The following is a 16,018-nucleotide window of genomic DNA, read 5'->3' on the forward strand; positions in this document are numbered from 1 at the left end:
AGGTGACACAGAAAACCAAAGCCTGTTCTCTGTCATACCGCCTGTCTTTTTTGACAGGCCATTGGCATAATGGACACAGAAAGACAGTGTCAGTTATGCAATGAAGCGGATGAGACAGTTGAGCACCTTGTATGTTGTAAGAAAATCGCACAGACTGATTATAAGGAAAGACACAATAAAGTTGCTGTGATGATCCACTGGAACTTTTGCAAGAATTACAAATTGCCAGCAAGCAAGAATTGGTGGAATCATCCAATTGAGAAGGTCACAGAAAATCAGGAGGCAAAAATCCTTTGGAATACAAACTGATAGGCATTTAGAATACAAACTGATAGGCATTTAGCGAACAATACACCAGATCTGACAGTCACTGAGAAGAATCAGTTCTGATAATTGATATTGCAATCCCAGGAGACAGACGACGAAAAACAATTGGATAAAATAACTAAATACAAGGACCTTCAGACTGAAACTGAGTGGCTCTGGGAAAAGAAAACAATAGCAGTGCCAGTTGTTGGTGCCCTTGGTGCAGTACCAAAAGAACTTGAACACCATCTTGACACCTTGGGTATTGATAACATTATAACACATCAGCTACAGAAGGCCACACTACTCAGGACAGCACGAATACTATGCCGCTGTCTTTAATTTTTCTTTAGTTATCCTAGACCCATGGAAAGGGCCTGGTAATTAAAGTATCAAATCCAGTCAATAACATCTGGTAGACTGTGTGTAAATAGCATAATAATAATAAATGTCCTACCTGCTCCAAAGGCAAAGAAGAAACTCTTGTCCGTCTTCTCTCTTAAAAGAGTCATCACTCTTTTCCCCATTCTCTCATTCCTCTTGTATATGAGTTCCTGTCGGAAGTAGCTGTCAATCTCTTGTGCTGTAACCTGCTCGTGTGGAGGAAGAGTTGTATTGATGAAGTTAGGGAGCTGGAATGGAAAGCAGGAATAAGCGTCAGAAAGAGTTCATACCAAATGAATGATGGGAAATTGTGCAATCTCTGTGTGTGTGTGTGTGTGTGTGTGTGTGCGCGTGCGCACAAGCAGAAAACTCATTGTACATTAAATGCTGCCTGCACTAAGCACATTAGCTAGGATCCTAAGATGCTCTTGCATGTGAACAGATAGGCCATCTGCTTGCAGAAGGGAGCCCCCCCAATTTGTACGGATCCCCCTTCTTTCTGCAGTTTCTATACCACATGCAATTCTACTGCAGAGTGTCCTCTGAACTGGAAGCCTCTTTATGGGAGGCTCAGTCACCTATCTCACAGATTTCAAGATTTTTATTCAGTTTGGGTTATATGTGGCAGTCCTATGTTCTAGATAAGAAATACTGATAAATACTTCACATTCTGATTTTTTCCCCCTGATACAAATTTATATGATTTATATAATTTTAAAACCCTTCAAATCTCTAAGGCTGGATGTCGCCTAAATAATTGCAATGTAGTTCAGTCCATGGAATAAATACTTAAAAATCAAGTATGCTGCTACCTCCTTGGGCATCAAGCTGCCCAGAAAAAGAAAGGAAACGCTTTGTTCCACTTTCTGCTCCTGGGTCCTCATGACACCTTTGCTCATCTTATTCAATTTGCATCATTATTCTGAGGTAGCCATGAGCTAAGCTCAACTCAAGCTGGAAAATATTTGTTTGTTAGAGAAAGAAACAAAAAAAAAAGTTTGTTCATTGAAGACAATTCCATAGTGCCTTGCAATAGTTCTGCAAGAATAGGAGGGAAGATTACAACAGGAGCCATCATTTGAAATACAATACTGTACATGGTTTTAAAGGGTGTTGTAAGGTACTACATATTTAATGACCTTCAAGTCACTATAACTGTTCTCTGGCTTGGGGTGAGAAAGATAAAATATTCAAGTATGTAAATAAAGCTTTGCAAACTAGTGTAGCCTAGAGTGTGATTGCTTAGTTCATTAATCATGGGGACGTCTTTCTGTATCTCAGTTCCTTTCTACAGACATACATCATCCCTGGCTCAAAGAATGTAGCAGCTTCATATTGATTTATGGAACATTTTTGCCTCCTTAGCCATCAGAGCTCAAGAATGGATCCATGCAATTAAGTATGTTAATATTACCCCCCCCCCCCCAAAAAAATTGTTATTAGTACTACAGCCTCAAGTATCCACACTTCAGAATTGTATACACTTCAGGATGGGTCAGAACTTCAATTTCAATTATGATTTTTTAAAATATAGTTTCTAAAAGGATGAAGGCTTAAAAGATAGCTATGTTGCTCTCTCTCTGTGTGTGTCCAATGTGTCCTCCTCTAATAACTTTTGTGTTTACAGTCAATTACAAGTCAAATTCAAAGCACATGAGAGTAACCCTGATATGGATGGGGTGTTTTGTTTTGTTTTTTGTTTTTGGCTGATCCACTATTATTTTTGTTGCATTTTATTGTTGTTGCTTTTATTGTAAGTGGCCTTCAGCAGCAGTGTTCTGGGGGGCAGGGTGGAAATGTTTGAAATAAATAAATAATAAATGTATGTTGGTTCAAGATGGTGGCCAAAGAAAGTATAAACAACACCTCTTTGTAATCCATATGCAGTCAGACACAAACCAAATTCACAGGACATGGGAGGGGGTCCTAGGTAAGGGTTACCATGTTAAAAGAAGTGAAAAGTAGGCTCCATTAATTGTACTTAGAACTGTTTATTTATTCCACCAGAAAAAAATTTCATCTCATGGTTCATGAAATTCTAAAGCACTGTACCTAAGTATGTGTTACATCAGTTGAAGTACTGATTTATTCAAGAAAAACAGCTTGTTATCTGAATCAGTAGGAAGACTTTCTTCTGTACTTTGAAACATATCTGGCTATGGCTGGAAACAGACCACAGATTTTTAAGAGAGTTGAAAGTGGTTTTAGAGACGCATTGCCTCCCATGGTGAACACATATTTCTTGCATCTCGTTGTCACCTCTGGTAAAACAGGCTTTTGAACCAATATGAAAAACTGTAAATCCTGTTTATTGGAGGTGAAAGTGTGATGAGTGCACATACCAAAGACAGTTTCTTTTTCAACTCTCCACAAGACTATTGTCTATATCCAGCTGAAACTGTGTAAAAGAAAGAGCTGGGTGAAAGGCTGGCAAGTGACTTGTGGGAATTGACCTAGAGATGAGGACTACTGCAGCCATCCATCATGTGATGGGCTGAAACATAGCAAAGGACATTAGTACAGGCACTGAGAAGTCCAAGTGATCACCAGTCAAGGTCAGCTGTAGCCTGGGTTCTGGTGGTCATCCCTGCAATATTCTTCTTTGATATTTCTTAAGGTTATGGAAACATGGACCAGATCATTTTCTCTTCACAACATGCATCGTAATTTTAACATGGTGAATGGGTGGATTATATATACTGTCCCCTCTAAGGCGTGTGCCCATGCACACGCTCACAAGTTTTTTTATGTCTGCTCAGTTAATTTTAGTTCCCGCTGAGGCTGAATTAGGAAGACTCCACTCTGAATGCATGTGTGCACACAGTGCCTTGATATTGCTGCCCAGAACAATACTCATTCTGCATAGAGATGAAAAAAATTAGAGGGAGCACTGCTAAGAACTGAGTAAAAAACCATGCCTTTACTCACAAACCAGGATGGAGAGCTGGTCTAAGGGAGGAGAGCTAATCTTGTGGTAGTGAGCATGAATCACCTTTGCTAAGCAGTGTCTACCCTAGTTGCATTCAAATGGGAAATTACATGTGTGATCACATGTAATCCCCCCTAGGCAGCTATGGGAAGAGCACCTGCATGTTTCCATGCCAAAGGTTCCAAGTTCCCTCCCTGGCATCTACAAGACCAGGCTGAGAGAGACTCCTGCCTGCAACCTTGGAGAAGCCACTGCCAGTCTGTGCAGACAATACTGAGCTAGATGAACCAATGGTCTGGCTTGGTATAAGGCAGTTTCCTATGTCCTTATGACTTCAGGGACATTCTCACTTGTTTAGGTAGCTGAGTAAGTTAAATAGCATTATGCATGTTATTTTGCATGGTCGTTCAATAATACAGCAGTGGCCCTAGTTAAATTAATTTGCTTTTGTTTGGCATCTAATTCCCCTCGTGTCCCATATCCTATAACTTTGAGCACAGCTTTGGCTAGTCACAAAGGGAAGGTAGTTATCAAAATGAAACTGCTCCTGAGAGCACTTCTCTATATATTCTCTCGTGGAGAGATTCGACAAACAGAAATGTAAAATGATTAGGCTTCCCAATGATGACCATAGTTAGAGCATGAAAAACACTGAAATATGAATTCATTGTTACCCTCATCTGTATGGAGAGATTCTAGTGCTAACATAGGAAGAACAATAAAGTATTGCATTTTACGAAATCATTGTAATATATATGATGTGCATATAAGACACCTGCTTGCTATGATTTATGGACATTTATAACACCTGGCAGAACCATTATTAGGGGTGTGCACAAACTGAATTTTGCAGTTCAGTTCAAATTTGCTCCATAACCAAATTGGCAAAGGGGTGGGGGAATCCTTGAAAAGTCTTCTAAAGGGCACCTGGGCAGGAGGCAAGAGGGCACCTTTACAAGTAGATTAAGTAGTAGTGGAAAGAACGTCTCAATCTGTTTTGCAAAAGTTTCAGTTATGATACAGAGTGCATGCGTGAATCAAGAAGCAATGCAGAAGAGACAAGGAAGGAATGATGACAGTCCAGTATATCAGGGAGGGGAAGAGACATAAAAAATATTCATGACTATTGCAGTTGTGCCAATTACAACTGCACACTATTTCCAAATGCTTGGCCATTTGGCTTTTTAAGGAGTTGCAGGAAATCAGATTATTAAAACGTAATGAATCTTTAAGGTTCAACTAACAACATTATTTTTCCTTTCTTCCTAATGCATAGGAAGAAGATATAGCCCATTTATACAAGATTTAAAAAACAAACCAAAACCAGGACCCACAAAATCTCTGTAGTTTGCACAGCAATTCCTCAAGTGCATACACACCCACTACCAAACCAAACAGCTTCTCTCAAAGGAGCACTGGAAATAGAGTTTGGGTTTTAACTGAGCCAGCATTTCCATGCCTGCAATGGCTCTTCCATCATGAATTTTTGTTGGCACAGCTAAATGTCCCACATTCTGGAGGTAGTCTACCTAAACACTGCATATTGGAGCAAGGAACAGGATAACGATACTCCCTCTGTTACTTATAGATATACACTATATTCAACATTTGACTTGGAAGAAAACATGTGAACATAAGTGTATATTTTCTGTGTGGAATCTAGGCCCATGAAAGATTCCCATAAGTAAAACCTGCCACAAGTCAACAATCTGTTGGAGAGCAGCTTTTCATGTAACTCAAGCCCTTCCTGGGTTTCTTAGTTCTACCAGACCAAGTTCTAACCTGCGGTTTACGGGTGAGGAACTCTAACCCTTTGGCTATTTTCCATGTTCACTGCAATATTGCCTTTCCATTCATACTCTGAGGTGCAAAACCTCACCTATATGTGGTTTTCTTGGTAGAATATAGGAGGGGTTTACCTTTGGCATCTCCCGCGCAGTATGAGATGATGCCTTTCAGCACCTTCCTATATTGCTGCTGCCCGATATAGGAGTTTCCCATATTCTGGAAACACACCAGTGGGGATTCAAAGCAACAGTCTCCTGCTCTCTAAACAGTTTGCTTCCTCGCTGCGCCATTAGGTGGCTCTGTTACTTACATAATAGGTTATGTAAAAGTCGACTTAACAGGAAATTCATTACGAACACCAGGAATTAAATGGCTTGCAATGTTTTTTAAGAAATAAGGATGTTAAGCTTGGCTCTGATGCTGGACCAGGTGTCTCATATCACACAGCAAGTGGGCGTGGGATGAGCAAAAGGACCAGGGTAAAGGTGGAAGAGAGAAAGCCACAGCTGCCTTATCAAGGGTCACTGTGGTGAGGTGAGTGCCTTAAGCAGCAGATCGGAAGAGATGGCAGTAGGGATGCCTTGAGGCTTTCACTGCTATTGCCTAATCAGCTGCCCCGCTGCTCCGCTGCCTAGTGGTAGTAATGGCCATGTTGCAGTTGGCTGCGGCTGTTTCCTCTCATTCCATTCTGTGATTTTGACAAGGCAGAAGGACTGTAAATCAGGGATGAAGCCACAATTACTTAAGTTAATGATTCAGTAGCAGATTTAATGGTGATTTGTGCTTTTTTTTTTCAGAAGAGGAAGAGGAGGAGCATGGTCAGAAAGGTAGAGACAAGTGGCCTTTTGATAATTTTTCTCCTGATAATTTCTTCAAATATTTCTACTTATACATTAAAGAATGAGCCCAAATGATGCATGTAAAAAGTGATGCGCACAAGTCACATACTCAACAACAGTGTTCTACCCGGGTTTGGGAGCTGTGTGTGCTCCCAATTTTCAGTTGTGTAGAAGCAAGATAAGAGTGAAAGTAGAAGTGATTATGTGGACTATCTATCAAGGTTTAACTCCTACCTTGCTTCCACACAACCAAAAATTGGGAGCACACACAGCTCCCAAACCTGGGTAGAACACAGTTGTTGATTGTGTGAATGATCTCAGTGTCTTTGTATATACATTTTAAGTACAGTCTGCTATTCAATAACATATTCAAATTTTTTCCTACCCAAAACCTTTCCTCAGTGGACAATAGCAGGTGCTGTTATATGGAACTACGGCTCATGTGCACTGAAAGGTATTAGACAAACCATTGGCAGTTCCAGCTTCTGCTTCCCACACCTTATCTCCTTGCTTTGTCAACCCCCAGTGTCCTTGCATGCATTTAAAGTTGGAAAGAATTGACTGTGTATCTTGTGAACACCTTGTGGGGCAATACATATCACTTCTCAAAGACATGCAGCAAATCCCAAAGAAGTGCCATCTGTGTCTTATACTCATGTTTTCTTTGCAACAGTTAAACAATCACTTTCCAAACACTTCCAAACAGAAAAAGCAACATCAGTTCTTCAATGGAGGTGACACACAATGCTGGCTGTTCTATCTGAATTAACACTTTGATTGAAGGAAAATCTAACAAAACATAGTTGGAACTATATGATAAATTGAGGTAGTTTGACCTAATGCAGGACTACACAACTTTGGTGACTACAGCTCCCATCATCCCTCACTATTGGCCACTGTGGCTGGGGATGATGGGGGCTGTAGTCCAAAACAGGTGGAGGGCTGAAGTTGTGCAGCCCTGACCTAATGCAACTTATTTTAAGATGGGAACATCTAGATTCTGTGCACAGCTCTGCTGTAGCAGTCACTGAACAGCTAGTGCTAGACAGCGTGGGCACGATCCAACAAGGGTTACTCATGACCAAGTTATGTTGAAACCAATGGAACTAATTAAGTACAATTAAGCAATTAAGGAATTAAGTACAATTTATTTTGAGGGCCTCAATTAGTGAATTGATTATACTATTCATGTTCAGAAATATGTAAATAAAGTTTAGATTTCCATTTTCAATGTTCTACTCAATATTAAATCTTCCTCCATCACTGTGATTTTTGAATGAGTCCTTTGAGCGTTTCAAACATGTGGAAGGATTCAAAGATCTCTATTTTTCTCCCCAAACCTTTGTTGTCTTTCACAAAATATTCCTGCTATTTTAGCACTAAAACTCACTCATTCAAGTTTCAGAACACTGGTGCATAAGAAGCTGATCAAAGTGAGAATGTGGCCATAAAGGGAGACCCTGTGGCCAGGAAGTTATTTTTATGTAACCTAGGACAAATCTAATTCTATTTCCAAAGGTATTTCTCTCATTGAACCCTCTCCCTATTCCTATTAAATGGAAGAACTGGCTTTCAGTAGATGAGGTAAGCCAAAATTGGTATGCTTCCTTGCTAAGAGTAGTGTCTAATTTTAGAAGAGAAACTGGTGTGTTTTTCTCAACATCTTTGCCAATATTTCTTTTTCACCTCAGATGTTTATGGCTGGAAGAGAGGTTTACACAAATTTTCAAAACTTCTATCAAGTGCAATCCAAAAAGTGGAAAGATCAGAACAAAACCTTCAGAAGATTGCCAGATTTCACCAGTGCGTGACGTGTAAAACAGTACAAATACTTATTTATTTAATTTGTGCAATGGTTCCAACAAAGGGATTATTTAATGGTGCTAGTGGACATGTGCTTTCTGCTTCTTTGCACAGACATGGTATTAGAGATTTATATTAGCTATGCAGTGTATCAAAATACTTAGTAATTCCCTAGAACACAAGTTCTAAATATATTACCTAAGATCCAGAAACTAGGAAACCCACCACCTTGGAGACTTATTTTATCTGTGTAAAGATCTGTATCAGGACCATTTCTGCAATATGTAGATATTTTTAGTCATCATTTTCTTCCACTAAATATTTTGATATAAAAGAATCAAAAGATTTTATTAATAAAGTAGAAGACCATCTAATGTGGTTCTTGTTAACATGGATGTATTCACTTTATATATCAACATTCCTCAGAAAAAAACCATATTGTCATTGATACTTCAATTTCATTCAGTTAGGCAACTCACTCATTTTTTAAAACTAATATCAGTGAATTATTAAAGATTACTATGCCACTTCAGGAAAATGCCTTGTACTTATTATATGGATTTTGTAATGTTCATGCATAAAGATATGGGAAATGGAATAACTGGGCACTGGGGTGCCCAGTGAAGATGGGCACCTCACTGGGCATCTGGTGGCATTTATATGTTTATCTCAGTAACATTGTATCTCACCCATTGGAAGACAATGGCCAGTTCAAAAGTAGCAACAAAGTCATGCACAAGCTGAGATGAGCCTTGAGCTCATATGTTCCCCTTCCTGCTTTCTTCACATGAGTTGGGGGTGCAGATTCAAGAATTCCATTCTCAGGTTGGAACCATGGTTTGGTATCGTAGTTTAAGTGCCTACATTTTTTGTATATATTAGTGCAATGGAAAAAATGTGCTTTGGGGAAAAATGGAAAAAACTCATATGCAAATGTTAAGTTCCCTTCCTTCGGTGCAAAGGAGAGAGGAACCAAGACTCACTGCTGCTTGTGCTTATAGGACTAAATAATGGCTTCAAGTTACATCTGAACTGGATCACTGAGTCCACAGATCAGCTGGAAGTTATTTTATGTTTCATGTTCTCTTTTGAATACTCTGTATTTGTTGTATTGTTAGCTTGCTCTTTTGCCTACAATGGAACTACAATGCTGTGCTAATGAATTCAGACTTGGATTTCACCAAAAATGTCTTGTACTTTATGTACAGGTGAAACTCGAAAAATTAGAATATCGTGCAAAAGTTCATTAATTTCAGTAATGCAAATTAAAAGGTGAAACTGATATATGAGATAGACGCATTACATGCAAAGCGAGATAAGTCAAGCCTTAATTTGTTATAATTGTGATGATCATGGTGTACAGCTCATGAGAACCCCAAATCCACAATCCCAGAAAATTAGAATATTGTGAAAAGGTTCAACAGTCTAGGCTCCAGGTGTCCCACTCCAATCAGCTAATCAATCCATAACACCTGCAAAGGGTTCCTGAGCCTTTAAATGGTCTCTCAGTCTGGTTCATTAGGAATCACAATCATGGGAAAGACTGCTGACTTGACAGTTGTGCAGAAAACCATCATTGACACCCTCCATAAGGAGGGAAAGCCTCAAAAGGTAATTGCAAAAGAAGTTGGATGTTCCCAAAGTGCTGTATCAAAGCACATTAATAGAAAGTTATGTGGAAGGGAAAAGTGTGGAAGAAAAAGGTGCACAAGCAGCAGGGATGACCGCAGCCTGGAGAGGATTGTCAGGAAAAGGCCATTCAAAAGTGTTGGGGACTATCACAAGGAGTGGACTGAGGCTGGAGTTAGTGCATCAAGAGCCACCACACACAGACGGATCCTGGACATGGGCTTCAAATGTCGTATTCCTCTTGTCAAGCCGCTCCTGAACAACAAACAACATCAGAAGCGTCTTACCTGGGCTCAAGAAAAAAAGAACTGGTCTGTTGCTCAGTGGTCCAAAGTCCTCATTTCTGATGAGAGCAACTTTTGCATCTCATTTGGAAACCAAGGACCCAGAGTCTGGAGGAAGAATGGAGAGGCACACAATGCAAGATGCTTGAAGTCCAGTGTGAAGTTTCCACAGTCTGTGTTGATTTGGGGAGCCATGTCATCTGCTGGTGTTGGTCCACTGTGCTTCATTAAGTCCAGGGTCAACGCAGCCGTCTATCAGGAGATTTGGGAGCACTTCATGCTTCCTTCTGCAGACGAGCTGTATGGGGATGCTGACTTCATTTTCCAGTAGGACTTGGCACCTGCCCACACTGCCAAAAGTACCAAAACCTGGTTCAATGACCATGGGATTACTGTGCTTGATTGGCCAGCAAACTCGCCTGACCTGAACCCCATAGAGAATCTATGGGGCATTGCCAAAAGAAGGATGAGACACATGAGACCAAACAATGCAGAAGAGCTGAAGGCCGCTATTGAAGCATCCTGGTCTTCCATAACACCTCAGCAGTGCCACAGGCTGACAGCATCCATGCCACGCCGCATTGAGGCAGTAATTGCTGCAAAAGGGGCCCAAACCAAGTACTGAATACATATGCATGCTTATACTTTTCAGAGGTCCGATATTGTTCTATTTACAATCCTTGTTTTATTGGTTCCATGTAATATTCTAATTTTCTAGGATTGTGGATTTGGGGTTCTCATGAGCTGTACGCCATGATCATCACAATTATAACAAATTAAGGCTTGACTTATCTCGCTTTGCATGTAATGTGTCTATCTCATGTATCAGTTTCACCTTTTAATTTGCATTACTGAAATTAATGAACTTTTGCACGATATTCTAATTTTTCGAGTTTCACCTGTATTATACTGATAGAACCGAGACAAGCCTATCTTTTCCAAGAGCTTTATTTCAATTACATAGCAGGCCTGGCACCTGGAGCCTTTCTGATGACATTATCAAGACCTCCCCATAGAGGGGAATCACCCTTTATACTGCATTCCCCTTCTCTAGAAAAGGTTCAAACTTTAAAAAATGGCAATCAACACTTCTAACATGAACATGTTTCTACAAGATCTGGAAATGTTAAAGATCTAATCTCACTGGTGGAACTGTAGCATGACCAGATCCGATGTGGTAGACCGGAGGGACAATATGAAGGTGTTCCCAATTTTGCTGAAGTCCTTTATGTGTCTTTACTTTTTTTTTCTCTGTGTAAACCGCCCTGAGCCATTTTTGGAAGGGCGGTATAGAAATTGAATTAAATAATAATAATAATAATAATAATAATAATAATAATAATAAAAAAATATGATACACTGGAACATTTGGAATGTACCAAATTTGGAAAGAGAAGCATCCAGATACAGAAATAACAGAACAAAGGCTAGCAGACCAGAGAAGATTCATAATAAGAAATAAAGTATTCACAGGAGTTGAGCTGGAGGAACTGCAAAGAGCAACACAGGCTCAAGATATGGAAGAAGAATTACCACCAACTGAAGCAGTTGCTCAGGTGCAGGTGGAGGAGGTGCTGGAAATAGCGGATACCCCTGTTGCTGAACTGTTTCAAAATCAAAACCAGGCAACCTCCCCTTTCCCTTCACCTCAAAAACCCGAATGCCGTTTAACAGAAAAGCAACAAGGACTAAAGCAAAAAATAACTGAGCACATGAACCAAACAACCACCAGGGTTCGACTTCCAGCTCTAAAAACAGTTGCAAAAAACAACTTGCTCAGGCATTAAAAGATGTCAATGCTGCACTTGCAGAAATAACAACCAAGAACTTGCAAGAAACAAGTCAACTAATGTACAGTGCAGCAACAATAACAACACAAGAGCTCGGATATAAGATCAATGGACCTGTCAAAAAAGAAAGTAGTACATCAGCTAAATGGAAGATTAGATTAGAAAATAAAATCCCCAGGTTTAGATCAGATGCTAGTAAATTGAAAGATATTAAAGACAAGAAGCTGAAGAATGAAAACACCAAACAGTATCTGATCCAAAAATACCACCTAGATTCAAGGAAAATTAGAGAAGTCCTGGAAATAATAAAGCAGCAAATAACAGCAGTGTCAAAGAAGATTAGCAGATATGAAGCCAGAACTACACAACACAGGCAGAATCTCCAATTCCAGTTGAATCAGAGATATTTCTGGTGGCGCAGTGGTAAAACTGGTGGCGCAGTGGTAAAACTGCCGCCCTGTAACCAGAAGGTTATAAGTTCGATCCTGACCAGGGGCTCAAGGTTGACTCAGCCTTCCATCCTTCTGAGGTCGGTAAAATGAGTACCCAGAATGTTGGGGGCAATATGCTAAATCATTGTAAACCGCTTAGAGAGCTCCGGTTATAGAGCGCTATATAAATGTAAGTGCTATTGCTATTGCTATTGCTATTGCTATTTCTACCAAAGCATAGAAGGAGAAACTGCAAGAAACATAGAAACACCAAATAAAGAAGAAACAGTGCAATTCTGGGGGAAATTATGGGACAATCCAATAGATTATAATAAAAAAGCAGGCTGGATGAAAGAGGTCAAAAAATGTAACCAACAAATGCAAGATCTAATAATAACACCAGAATTAATAAGTGAAAGAGCAAAGAAAATTAAAAATTGGACTGCGCCAGGCGACGATGAACTGCATGGCTTTTGGCTTAAACACCTAACAAGCCTTCATAAACAACTATCAAAACAGTTCAATCACATTTTGCAAGGAGGTGATATTGAACAATGGCTAACAACTGGGAAAACTCATCTCATAATGAAAGACCCAGCAAAAGGTGCAGTTCCAAGTAATTATAGACGGATAACCAACCATGTTCAAATTATTAACTGGAATAATAGCAGATGAAGTGATGCAACACTTATTAACTAACAAACAGCTTCCAGTTGAACAGAAAGGAAATTGCCCGAACACTAGAGGCACAAAAGACCAGCTGCTGATTGACAAAATGATTTTAGAAAATTGCAAGAGAAGAAAAACCAATCTAAGTGTTGCATGGATTGACTACAAGAAAGCCTTCGATTCATTGCCTCACACATGGATAGTAAAATGTTTAGAAACAACTGGTGCCAGCAAAAACTTTCAGATATTTATTTAAAAAGCAATGAGCATGTGGAGTACACAGTTAACAATCAATGGCGAGACACTTGAACAGGTTAGCATTAGAAGAGGCATTTTCCAAGGGGACTCACTATCCCCTCTGTTGTTTAAATAAAAATAATAATAGGGATCTGCATGGAACTGCTCGGAGGAGCCTCAAAGGCAGTGGGGGTGCTGCTATAAGAGCGGGGGATGGTGCACTTACCTCTCCCACTGCTTTCCCCCCACCGGCATACTTTTTTTCAAAGCCCATTGGGGCGGCACCATACCTCCCTTCCGCCCCGTTGCCCCCAGTGTCCGGATACAACTGGAAGTCTCCGGTGCGCCTGCATGTGCTGGCGTGAGTGCGCACGTGCACACTGCACCCATGAGCGCATGCACGTGCCAGCGCATGCAGACTTCTGGTCATATCCAGTCAATGGGGCAGCAGGAAGGTACACTATCACCCCAATGGGCTTTGAAAAAAATGGACGCTGGTAGAGGGAAAGCAGTGGGAGGGGTAAGTGCACCGGCTGTCAGTAGTATTATATACATACCTGGGAGGAGCCTAAGTAAGGGCAAGTGAAGCCACAGACTAAGTAAGGGCAAGAAGTATGGGCAAAGTGAAGTCAGAGCCTAGTAAGGGCAAGACGTCACCAAGCCCCGCCCACTGAAGGGCAAGCTGTCATCAATCCCCTCCCACGGAAGGGCATGACATCACCACAGTAGGGAGGAGTTGTAAACCCTCCAGAGAACATGCCCAGGCATGCCCAGAGCCTCCTGTACCATGAGCCCTACCCACCTGACATGTGAGGACCAATAGGAAGGAGTTCCCAGCCAGCCGTTCAAGGCTTATAGTGTTGCTGCTGCATGGAGTATCCTACAAGGCTTGTAGCATAGCCCCCATTGCATAAAGGTAACAATTCTACTGTTTGCTTGTGGGTTTGATGATGGGATCTCCTCAGAGCCCTAATTTGGCAACAAATCAGCCAGATTCTACACCTAAGCCAAGAAAACGCTATATTAGCACCAGTTCAGATGATGAAGGACCTCCTGTGAAAACCTATGCTGAAGAACAAGCGGAGACAAGGGAAATATGGCAAGAGATCCTGGCAACCATGGCAGCTGAGCCACAGGTAAATATATTTTACAGGCTAGGTTTTGAAGGGGTGTATGTGTGTGTGTGTGTGTGTGTGTGTGAGAAAAATGACATTAAACTAATAGTCTTTTCTTGTCTCCCTTTAGAATTCAGCCCTTTTGAAAAGTCTGAAGCCTTCTCGTGAAGCAATGCAGAAATTTTTGGGTCTGAATATCAATGAAGAACCTTATATTGCCCCAGCGAGGCGTAGAGGGGCTATGAAAAAACTTGTGAGAGTTGTTATCTATGGAATTATGAATTATTGCCTGAGGTCTTATGCCAGGGATGCCTGTTCTGGCTGCAGCATTCGTGCCCCGGGTCAAGAAGCGCATGACTGCTTACGTTACTCTGAGAATCAAATTGCTACATTTATTAAGAAGCTCTGTTCTAAATTGTGTCTTAAATCATTTTTCCACCTACTTGTCTGTTTAGGGTATGCAGTAAAATGTCTGGTTCTGACCGAGGAAATAGTCCACGAATCTTTAATTATTTTTACTAAACTGTATACTTCTGATAATCCACGGAATGTTCTGGACAATATTTTGAAGCCGGGAGATATGGCATTGTATTTTTTTGTGAATAATGTGATACAAGAAAGAGAGTATAAAACATTTCTGAAGTCTCTACCACCTCAATAAAGATGATGATTTTTAAGCTAAAAAATATGGCTGTCTGTCTCCCTGCATTCATGAGTGCTGGAAGGGTGGTGGGGGGAGCAGGCTGCTGTCAGGAGATAAGACAGTAGCCTGTGTGCTGGTCTGTGTGCGAGAAGAGGGGGGGGGGGCTGGGGGAGGCTGTATTTTAAATCAGCCCTGTTAGCCAAAAAGCATGAGAGCAGGGTGGGATTAGCAATTAACACACACACACACTAATTAAAGGCATCAAAATTACTGTCCTGTAGATGTTAGAGAAGGCTAGCAATCTACACTTGGCTTTCTCTGAAAAAATAAAAAATGATTCCGAGAGAGAGAAAATGGAGCTTGTCTCCATTCTTTCTGAAGTTAAAGCAGCAGTCATAAGATAAGACCTCTGTTAGGTCTCCAACAGAAAAAACTCCGTTCCTGTTGAGCATAGCAGCATGCAATTAACACATAGACGTTAATTAAAGACATCTACATTTCTGGTTAGAGAAATCTACATTGGGTTTCTGTGAAAAGAAAAAAGAAAAAGGCATTTAAAAAATTTTCTGGTATTAAAAAAAACAAAAAACCGCCAGTGTTCTGCTATCCAACATGCAGATCTGTCCCCACCACCCCCCAAGAAAAACTACTGTCTTTTAGGTATTAGCCAGTAAATTAAGGACTGTGTTAAATAAAAAATGATTCCGAGAGAGAGAAAATGGAGCTTGTCTCCATTCTTTCTGAAGTTAAAAGCAGCAGTCATAAGATAAGACCTCTGTTAGGTCTCCAACAGAAAAAACCCCGTTCCTGTTGAGCATAGCAGCATGCAATTAACACATAGACGTTAATTAAAGACATCTACATTTCTGGTTAGAGAAATCTACATTGGGTTTCTGTGAAAAGAAAAAAGAAAAAGGCATTTTAAAAATTTTCTGGTATTAAAAAAAACAAAAAACCGCCAGTGTTCTGCTATCCAACATGCAGATCTGTCCCCACCACCCCCCAAGAAAAACTACTGTCTTTTAGGTATTAGCCAGTAAATTAAGGACTGTGTTAAATAAAAAAATGATTCCGAGAGAGAGAAAATGGAGCTTGTCTCCATTCTTTCTGAAGTTAAAAGCAGCAGTCATAAGATAAGACCTCTGTTAGGTCTCCAACAGAAAAAACACCG

General features: G+C 40.4%; 2 protein-coding genes across 3 annotated transcripts in view; one reads left to right on the forward strand and one right to left on the reverse strand.

Annotated features, from left to right (window-relative positions):
• The window catches only part of TRABD2B (TraB domain containing 2B), a 450,683-nt gene that overhangs the window by 143,220 nt on the left and 291,445 nt on the right, over positions 1 to 16,018 (reverse strand). For both annotated transcript variants that reach the window (XM_053247703.1, XM_053247704.1), the window contains exon 4: positions 764 to 938. In XM_053247703.1, the coding sequence (XP_053103678.1) occupies positions 764 to 938 (175 nt within the window). The remainder of the gene's footprint in view (positions 1 to 763; positions 939 to 16,018) is intronic.
• Positions 14,006 to 14,890, forward strand: LOC128323848 (uncharacterized). The gene is made up of 2 exons (XM_053247709.1): positions 14,006 to 14,225; positions 14,335 to 14,890. Exons 1-2 carry the CDS (start codon positions 14,037 to 14,039, stop codon positions 14,863 to 14,865), a joined length of 720 nt encoding a protein of 239 aa, XP_053103684.1. The 5' UTR covers positions 14,006 to 14,036; the 3' UTR covers positions 14,866 to 14,890.

This window comes from Hemicordylus capensis, chromosome 4 (genome assembly GCF_027244095.1).
Source record: "Hemicordylus capensis ecotype Gifberg chromosome 4, rHemCap1.1.pri, whole genome shotgun sequence".
Classification (NCBI taxonomy): Eukaryota; Metazoa; Chordata; class Lepidosauria; order Squamata; family Cordylidae; genus Hemicordylus; species Hemicordylus capensis.